General features: G+C 39.3%; 1 protein-coding gene across 1 annotated transcript; it reads left to right on the forward strand.

The window, feature by feature from the left end:
* The first annotated feature begins 120 nt into the window (after positions 1-120).
* On the forward strand, positions 121-10,139 carry LOC111861313 (60S ribosomal protein L10a). Its single transcript, XM_023845773.2, has 5 exons — positions 121-230; positions 468-623; positions 2,845-2,993; positions 4,240-4,412; positions 9,906-10,139. Exons 1-5 carry the CDS (start codon positions 226-228, stop codon positions 10,074-10,076), a joined length of 654 nt encoding a protein of 217 aa, XP_023701541.1. The 5' UTR covers positions 121-225; the 3' UTR covers positions 10,077-10,139.

The following is a 10,139-nucleotide window of genomic DNA, read 5'->3' on the forward strand; positions in this document are numbered from 1 at the left end:
TTGGCTACCATGTGGAGCGAGGTTCATTTGTTTCTCTTTTCCGTTTCCATCTGCAACCTGCAACCTGCAACTGTGATAAGTAGCTGACCCCCCCCCCCTTGTGGGATAGGTGGAGGGGAAACATGCGCAAGCGTCATCTACAGCGATTGAGATACACTATTATGTTTGCAGTTCCGTTTCCCGATCTGAGATTATACTTGTGTGTGTTTTGCGGGTTCGCTGAATATGAGGTATTGTTTTAATAGCGTGATATCTGCAGCATCAGTAATCAGATTAGCCCTGCTTGGGTTATATGTTTTGATGTTTGTCAGACTAAATAATTTTTCCACATCTTGCTTTTAAAACTGGTTGAAAACTTCTATTTCAGTGCGACGTATTCTTGCCACGTTTTCGTAAGGTTTTCATTGTACAGCGTATTTCGAGTCCTCTTATTAACCATGAAACTCTTTGTCTGTTTTAATTTTCAGTTCTAAGGTGTCTCGTGATACACTCTATGAGTGTATAGGTGCTGTTTTGAAGCATTCTCGACAGAAGAAGAGAGGGTTTTTGGAGACTGTCGAAATCCAGATCGGCTTGAAGAACTATGATCCCCAAAAAGACAAGCGTTTCTCGGGCACAGTCAAGTATGTTACTACCTGATTATGAGATGCTTTTGAAGATAAAATTTGTAATGCTTTAAAGGCACCTCACGTCAGGAAGCTGGGCTTCACCTGGCGGACCTGCACCCAGGGTCTTAAAATAACTGGGGAGGTAGTGGTTACACTACCGTTAAAATAGTCTTAGGAGTTTCATAGCACAGGCGAGTAAGTAATTTAGTTGTTACTCTTGTACGTTAATCAGTATCTTATCAGTTGCTCAGTGATGAAATTTGCATGTATTATCTGAAGTAGAAGTGTTGCAATGTATTACTGAGAGCACATGTTAGATTGTTATATTTATAACAAAGACCAGAAAATGTTTATTTTTTCTTGCTTGGTGACGTGCTGAAATTAGACGTTTATTTGAATGTAGAATTAGAGCTGCTGTTGGAGACTTAATCGCTGCCATGTGTACATCTTTTGACATCCCATTCATATGTTGGAGTTTGAGACATGCACCCACTTCCTTTTAGGCCCTCAGGCTTTTATAAGTGCATTTATTTTCACATTGTTATTAGCCAGTTCTTCTCCAAGTATAATTAGAATGATCAAGCCAAGGAGGATTAGGTTGGCAGGGCATGAGGCATGGATGAGGGAGACAAGGAATGTGTGTAGGATATTGGTGGGAAAGCTGGAAGGAAAGAGACCACTGGGAAGACCAAGGCGTAAGTGGGTGGACAATATTAAAATGGATCTTAGAGAGAGAGAGAGGTGGGGGGGGGGTGGTATGGACTGAATTGATCTGGCTCAGGATAAGGACCAGTGGAGGGCTCTTGTGAACACGGTAATGAACCTTCGGGTTGTATAAAATGCTGGGAAATTTGTGAGTAGCTGCAGAATTGGTGGCTCCTCCAGAAGGGCTTAGCTCCATAAGTAAGTAAGTTATTAGCCAGTGCTAGTGCAGCTCATGTTGGGTTTGGAAATTAATGTCATTCTCTAGCATCACTCATCCTACATTGCTGTTGAGCACTTCATTGCTGTCCTTGTCTGTGGAAGCTTATAATGTGAAATGAGAGACGAGCAGTTGGAAACGGGGTGGGGTGGGGGGTATTGTTACATGTATTAGTGACCAAAGATGTGGCTCGGATTGTTGAATGGATTTATTGAATGGTTACAGGTTGTAACTGCAAGTAATTATTACAATATTGCTGATTTACACATTTTATAATGACTCCACACTATTGGTCTGTTTCCACTATTCTTCACTATCGGTTTCATGGCGAAGGATTTATGACACAGGAACTATAAAAGTGTCACTAAATTACACACTTCTGATATTGATGTACTACAGGGCATGTAATCTCAAATACTAAGTCTTCTAATTCTTCGGTCCATACTGCTGTTCCCTTGGAACTTAAGAAGTGCAGGCCATCTGTTACTCCTCCAGCTTATGATTGCCCGCATACAACCCTTGTTGTCTCCTATAAATTTTTGGTGCTGACGACAGAAAACGTCACATGATAGCTAAGCACTATTGTGGAGGGGAAGGTGTTATCATTGGAGATGCGTGGAAGTGTGTTTACCAAGTTGATGCCTAGAAGTGGAATGCATAACCCTGTTACAGTGTTGCTTGTTGTACTGTGTGGGGCGAGCATTGCGTAAGCAATGTACATATAACAGTATGTTTTGGTGTTATAAGCAGTGTATCTGATAAGAAAGAACATTTTTGAACCATGTGAAATAATTATTGATTACATTCTGTTGTGTTCATGTGTGACAGGTTATTTTGTAAGATCTGTGAGGGTACTCTTACTTCATTTTGTGCAGAGTAACAGAGTGAAGCCACAGTATATATTTCTGCTGAGCATGATTAATAATTTTGAATATTTCCATTTTCGTAAATAAAACTTCATTGCGCAGTGAGTGTGGCAGAATATATCATGGCTGTATATTAAGGATTTATTGTCTGTATCTACAAACAGTGACTAGTTGTACAAGGTAAGTGAATGACTTGTGTATTGGCTAGTAACCATAATGAAAATCAGGTTTGGTAATGGCAGGAGGGGTGGACAAATTGAAGTGATCTGTAATGTCTAATGACTGTAAGTGAAACAGAATCCTTCTCAGGTGTATTGTGTTACATATTTGGACAAATAGTGTGGAGTACAAAAGATGGATAGATGTGTACATTTATCCCTGAAAATATTCTGGGTACAGCTTTAGTTTTGTGGTGGTAATTGTGTCAATAATCCTGTTTGTTTATTAGGTTGAAACATATTCCACGACCCAAAATGCAAGTGTGTGTTCTTGGTGACCAGCAGCATTGTGATGAAGCCAAGGCTAACAATGTGCCATACATGGACGTGGAAGCCCTGAAGAAGCTGAACAAGAACAAGAAAGCAGTTAAGAAACTTGGTATGAATAGTATAAATTTTTGTATCCTATTAAAAAACGTCATTTGATATGAGGGTTGAGGTTCCCATAGCAGGCCATGTTAAAAATACTATTTTGTGGGATGGTAAACATGCAGTCCATTAGACATTCACTCATGTTCCAGATAAACTTAGTACCTTGCATCAGAGCTCTGCTTTTTGCAGGTTAAATACTTGGCATCCTCTTTGTTCTTGAAGATGGAGGCAGTACATTGCTGTGAAAAGCTTATACCATGGTGTCACATACCAGAAGATGGTACTGTTTTGATGTGCATGGTGTTTCAGAATTTATCCTTATCCTGGAGTATAGTGGTTAGCATAGTAGCCTGGTACCCAAAAGGTCCCATGTTTTGATTTTGAACACCAGTCTTAGCTCTTACTCCCAGCACCTTTGTAGCTTCCTCACGCATCATCCCAGTGATATTTTACAGTATGCAAGCAGTTAGAGCAGTTTACCATAAAGAAACGATGTGTGCAAGCTGCATGTAGTATCTAAGAAAGAACTGCTTGCTGAAGTGCTCTCAGAGGAACAAATTGTTGACTTCGTCATAGTGTAAGCATAAACAGCAAAACCCCTTTCCAGTGATAGGGTGTGGCACCAGCATATACATAGGTAAGTCAATAAGTAAGTTACGGATATAGAACTTAAAACAATCCTCACCAAAGGCGTGTTGCTCTTGCATGACGAGCATCCCTATACTGCAAACGACAAATGAGATGCTGCAAAACTTCAAGTGGGAAGACTTCGAGCATCCATATAGTCCCGACCTTGCTTCAAGTGACTTCCATTTGTTCGGCCCTCATAAACATTATCATTTGGCTGATCATTTTCCCAACGATGAAGCTGTAAAAAGGGAAGTCACTGCCTGGTTCCAACAGCAGCCCAAAGAATTTTATACTGCTGGTTTTCAGGGGCTTGTGAAATGATGGGACAAGTGCCTCAATGTATGAGGAGATTATGTTGAGAAATAAAAGCATTTTTCAAATCGGTACTCTTACTTGTTTAAGTTCTATATCCATTTGTAACTTACTTATTGACTTACCCTTGTACCTAAGCTTGTTGGAATTGATGTGTTTAAGATGAAGAGTAAGAGCTTGAGCTTGTTTTGAGCCTCCCTTTATGGTTATGTGGTGAGGCAGTTTCCTTTATTTTGGGTGGCTTTGACCTCTTCTTGGGTAATGTGTATTTTTTTGTGACAAAACTGTTGTGATGTTTCCCTGTGTTACAGCAAAGAAATATGATGCATTTCTGGCAAGTGAAGCTTTGATCAAGCAGATCCCTCGTCTTTTGGGCCCTGGTCTAAATAAAGCTGGAAAATTTCCTGGCCTTCTCTCACATCAGGAGGCAATGATGGCAAAGATAGATGAAGTAAAAGCCACAATAAAATTCCAAATGAAGAAGGTATGGTTTAATTTGGTTCAGTCTGTTTACTGTTCTTTATATGTTTTGTATGTATGTAAGGTTTTTTTTTTTGTGGGGGGAGGGCGTTTTATTTGGTGCATGGTGCAGGCTGCAGGCTGCTTGTACATGGGAGCATATGTGATATATAATTTTAGAATGGATCACGTGACTTTTTTATTTAAGATAAGTGTGTTAACCCTTCACCACCGATGGGCCTTTAAATTCCTACTCAACTCCTATGCTGGAGGATATTTAAGTACGTAAGTTGGAGAGTGCAACATTTGACTTAAAAGTGTAATAAATTGGGAAAAACTGGAGTTTTGTTTTTCTAATTTTCACACTACATTCAGAAATGTATATAGAACTGGTATATTGATCCACACTGCTTTAAAATTATTTTTTGGCACAGTAAGCCTATACAAATTTTGAATGATAATATCATATTACCTTAGAAGTTCAGGTGGGTGTGTAAAATGTGAAAACATTCTATACATGGTCACGTGTCACACCAGTACATAGTTTTTGAGGCACAACATGCTGTTTGGTTATGATTTCTACACAGTTGGTGGAATCTTGCTTATAAAATTTCTTTCTCTTAGATGGGGCACTGTTTTGTCTGACGAATGTCTACCTGGCACTTTGTGTTCTACAGCATAAGCATGTTTCACAGAGAGTCCATCAGTTAACTGAATTCTGACTGACGGTTGATCTATTCTTTTCCTTGTGTTATTCCTACATCTTAACACATTCAGAAATTTTCTTTTTGTCCCTTGTAGTTTTGCATTTTCTCCCAGTGGATTTTTGTGCTATTCTTGATTCTGTCATTTACCACAGAATCAAGAAAAGCACAAACATCTATTTTCAGTGTCTATTTCTGAATGTGAAAAAAACTTTGTTCTGATTCGGTTTGAAGTAAACATATTCTCCACTGGTCATGACACAAAACAGCTGGCCACGTCATTCCTTGTGGCTGGCCTTGGCTAACCAGACTGCATGATGCGTATTTATAGAACAAAGGGGAAATACAGTAGTTTTCATTCATATAGTGAAATCTTTTATCGTTTGCTATGTAGCAGTCATAACACTTAAAGAGTCAACATCACGTCTCAAAGTTGAAGATTCTGTGCGTGTCTTCTCGTAACAAATACCAATGTTGAAGCAGCACAGTTCAGAACATGCCTCAAGCGAATCAACTTTTCATTCAGTCAGCATAGAGGATAGCACACAGTATCAATCTAACATATTTAGTTCATAAGAATTCCCATAGGCAGAAGTAGGTTTGTATGGTAGCAAGCACACTAAGTGTTGAAATAGAAAACTTTTTCAAAGAATTCAAATGTATTACAACTCCGGCAGGAAGTTCAAAGTGGCACAATGAATGTATGAAATTATAGCCCGAAATCTCATCTTTAATTTTGTACCAAAAGGATTACTTTACATGAAAAACAGTGGTTAAAAATATGAGCTGAAACTTAGAGCTGCAATATGTGTACTGGGTACGGAGCTCGGTGGCATGTGACAGAAGCCGCTGGCAAGCCAGGTACGGAGCCTGGCACTGAAGGGTTAAAAGTATAATTTAGTACTTGCCTACTCATAGAGCTCAGCCCTTCAGGAGTATCCACCAATTCTGCAGCTACTCAAGAATATCCCAGCATTTTATGGAACACGAAGGTTCATTACCGTGTTCACAAGAACCCTCCACTGGTCCCTATCCTGAGACAGATCAATCCAATCCATACCATCCCATCCTATCTTAAAATTCGTTTTAATATTGTCCACCCACCTACGCCTTGGTCTTCCCAGTGGTGTCTTTCCTTCTGGCTTGCCCACCAATATCCTATACACATTCCTCATCTCCCCCATTCGGGTTACATGCCTTGCCCACCTCAGCCTCCTTGACTTGATCATTCTAATTATGCTTGGAGAAGAGTACAAGTTATGAAGCTCCTTATTATGCAGTTTTCTCCAACCTCCTCTCACTTTGGTCCAGATATTCTCCTCAACACCCTGTTCTCAAACACCCTCAGTCTGTGTTCTCCCTTAATGTCAGAGACCAAGATTCACACCCATACAGAACCACAAGCAAAATTATAGTTTTGTATATTCTAATATTTATGTTTTGGACAGCAGACCAAGAAGACAAAAGGTTCTGGACCGAATGGTAGCAAGCATTACCCGAGTTCAATCTCCTCTTTAATTTCCTCCTGAATCAGGTTTTGATCAGTTATCGTTCCCAAATATCTGAACTGTGCCACATTTTCAGAACATGTGTTTCCTATCTTTATGTCAAGATTTTGCCCTGTATTTTGGTGATGAGACAGCAACATAAGTTTTCTCTGTGTTTACTTCTAGACCAGCCTCTTTACTTGTGCCAATTAAAGTTTGTGTGTTTTTCTTTATGGTGTCTATATTATCACCCAGTAGATTTCACATCATCAGCATAGGCCAACAGGTATGTGTTTCGTTTAATTTCAGTCCCACCTGGTTTTCCTGGACCTTCCTAATGCCATATCCTAAGGCAAAGTTGAAAAGGAGTGTTGATAAAGCATCTCCTTGTTTTAGACCATTCTGGATAGGAAATTTAACACACAAATGTTTACCTACATGGACTTTGCTATATGTTTTGTTTAAACACATTTTAATCAACCTAACTAGTTTCATGGGTATCCCAAACTCTCAGAATATTGTGTAAGATTTGAGGCTTTCACGGCGGTGACTATGAAGAAAGAAGTCTTCTGGGATTTGGCACCGTGTATTTGTGGTGTTAACCGACATTTCGGAGGAACGTCGGTTAACACCACATATACAAGGTGCCAAATCCCAGAAGACTGCTTTCTTCTCAGAATATTGTACAATACTTACCTCCTAACTAAATCATAGGCTTTCTTGAAGTCTTATGAATAGCTGATGTACTGTCTTATTATACTCCCATTTTTCCTCCAATATCAGACAGATGCAAAAGATCTGATCTGTTATGTCGAAACCCACACTAATCATCCCAAATAATCTCATCTATATATGGACTTAACCTTGAGAGAAAAATATTGGACAAAATTTTGTATGAAGTTGATAGTAGTGCTATCCCCCGATAATTACTAGTCAGTTTTGTCACCCTTCATGTGAACTGGTACAATAATAGACCCCTTCCACTGATCAGGCGATATTTCCTTATGCCAAATAGAAGTAACTAGATTGTGGATCTTAGAACGTAATATTTCGCCTCTTGCTTGAATAAGTTCTGCCGGAATTTGATCACTACCCAGTGATTTATACCGTTTCAATTTTGCAATAGCACCTTCAACCTCAACAGGGCTAGGATCAGGTATTAACGGCTCAGCTCTATGGATTTCTGTCTGCCAAACATCACTGACCCTATGTACATTCAATAACTGAGAGAAGTAGTTCCTCCACTTATTCAAAATGTTGTGGGAATCTGCAAGCAGATCGCGATTCTCATCCTTCACTAAGTTACTGCTAGCTTGGTAACCCCTCTTAAAGTCATTTATTCCTCTATACAGGTCTCTAATCTTGTTCTTACTGTTCATTGCAAGCTCATCAATTTTGTCTTTCAGATATTCCGTCTTTTTGTTCCTGAAATGCCTGCTGGTTTCACATCTTATATTGTTCAGATTATCCCCATTTAACTCACTTGGATCCTGTAACCATTACAATTTGGCCTGCTTTCTGTGATCTAATAATTTTGAGCATCCTTCATCGAACCATGGCTTGTGCTTCTTCAGTTCGTAATGACATAGACTCTCTTTGGGAGACATTTTTATATTCTCTCTGATAGTTTCCTAAGTTTTATTAACATCCACCTCAGTGTCCAAGTTTTCCAAAGCCGTGAACGTATTTGAGATTTCAACACGATACTGCTCTTTACCCTCTACCTCATTTAATTTCTTGAGATTGAACCTCTCCATATGAGCTGTGTGTGTTGTTTATTTGCTTACTGCCAGTCTTTCCCTAACCTTTGCCAACACCACCAGGTAGTGGTCAGTATCACAATCTGCTGCCCCGAATGATCGGACATCAAGTATACCTGAGTTCCGTCGCCTGTCTATCAAAATGTGGTCTATTTTATTGTGTATTTTCCCATCAGGAGATGTCCAAGTAAATTTATCGATGTTACAATGTGGGAACATTGTACTTTTGACAGTAAGATTTTTTGATGTGGCAAAGTTTATAACTCTAACTCACTAATTTCATGCAAACTCTCATTCCCAGTTGTTGGTTTGAAAATGTCTTCCCTCCCTACTTTGGCATTGAAATTTCCTAACAGAATTTGCAAAGGGTACTTTGGGAATTTATCAAATACATGTTCTAGTTCTTCATAGAATCTATCCTTTATGTCATCAATTTTATCATCTGTTGGAGCATGAACATTCATAACAATGATATCACACTAGTGACCTTTTAGTATTATATATGATATCCTATCACTAACGAATTCTACCCTCTTAACTGCTGATACGATTTTCTTATGTACGAAATAACCTGTACCTAATTCATGATTTTCATTCCCATTTCCATAGGAAAGTGTATAGGCTCCTGCTGCTCCTGGAAAGTACCGCTAGGCTGGTAACCCCCTCTTAAAGTCATTCCTAAACAATAAAACTCCATGGTTTTAGTCTGCAAGTGAACTGTACTGACTGAGTGACAGCTTCTTGTCAGTGAAGTTAGTACCAACTTTAGCAGATAGAGGGTATTGTGTGGTCAGTGCATCGGATCCCCACGACCATCAGTCTTGGGTTTCTAGACTGGAGCAATTGTTTCCTTGAAATAGCTCCTCAAGTATCCTCATGAAGCTTAGTGGACCCTGTTCCAGACCCACTACTCAGAAAATCTGGTAGCACTGGGAATCGAATCTGGAACTCAGGATCTGTAGCCAGGAACTCTTGACCACTAGACCACAGAGGAGGTTCCTAATAGAATGTGAATTTAGTTCTGATTTTCTTTCGAGTTATCTTAGTTCCTCAGATTTTGTTGTACTGTTGTGGATGGAGGAACACACAATGAGATCTTCACACTCTTCCAACTGATCTAAGCAGGATCACATTTGGTAGTAGTGAAGAGCCTCCTCTCTGTTAGATCAGAGTTTTCTACCTGAAGATTGAGGCAGTATGTTAATGAGATTTTGGTGCCCACCTATCAGCCTACAGTGTGTCAACCAAAAAAACTATCACATAGGCCCTATTTCTTAACCTAAAAGTATTTTGCCAGTTCTACCCTCCATGGAGGAGAGTCCTTGAGAAGCCGACAGGTGCATGGCAACTCAATTTAATAACAATGTATGGAACATGAAGCTACATTACAATGTAATGAGCCCACCAGTGGTAATTTTACATTCATATATATACAAATTCGGGAAGGAAGAGGGGTTGCTCTGTTTCTTCCTGTTTCTGATAAGAATTACATGTTATCCAGATTAAATACTTTATGAAATGTTTTAATAAATAGCATCATGTGTTAATAACACAAATTATTATGCAGGTCCTGTGTCTCTCTGTTGCCGTTGGACACGTGGGTATGACGGAAGATGAGTTGGTGCAGAATGTTCACCTCTCAGTGAATTTCCTGGTGTCTCTACTTAAGAAACATTGGCAGAATGTGCGTTCATTGCACGTTAAGTCTACAATGGGTCCGCCTCAGAGATTGTATTAAACTGTTTATTAATACTCTGTAATTTAGCTGAGCTCTATTAAGAGATAATAAACAGTTTGTTAT

The sequence above is a fragment of the Cryptotermes secundus genome, unplaced genomic scaffold (assembly GCF_002891405.2).
Source record: "Cryptotermes secundus unplaced genomic scaffold, Csec_1.0 scaffold158, whole genome shotgun sequence".
Taxonomy (NCBI): domain Eukaryota; kingdom Metazoa; phylum Arthropoda; class Insecta; order Blattodea; family Kalotermitidae; genus Cryptotermes; species Cryptotermes secundus.

Coding starts and splice junctions, on each gene's coding strand:
- LOC111861313 (XM_023845773.2), top strand. Junction 624..2,844: donor CGTTTCTCGGGCACAGTCAA/GTATGTTACTAC, acceptor TTTGTTTATTAG/GTTGAAACATATTCCACGAC. Junction 2,994..4,239: donor GAAAGCAGTTAAGAAACTTG/GTATGAATAGTA, acceptor CCTGTGTTACAG/CAAAGAAATATGATGCATTT.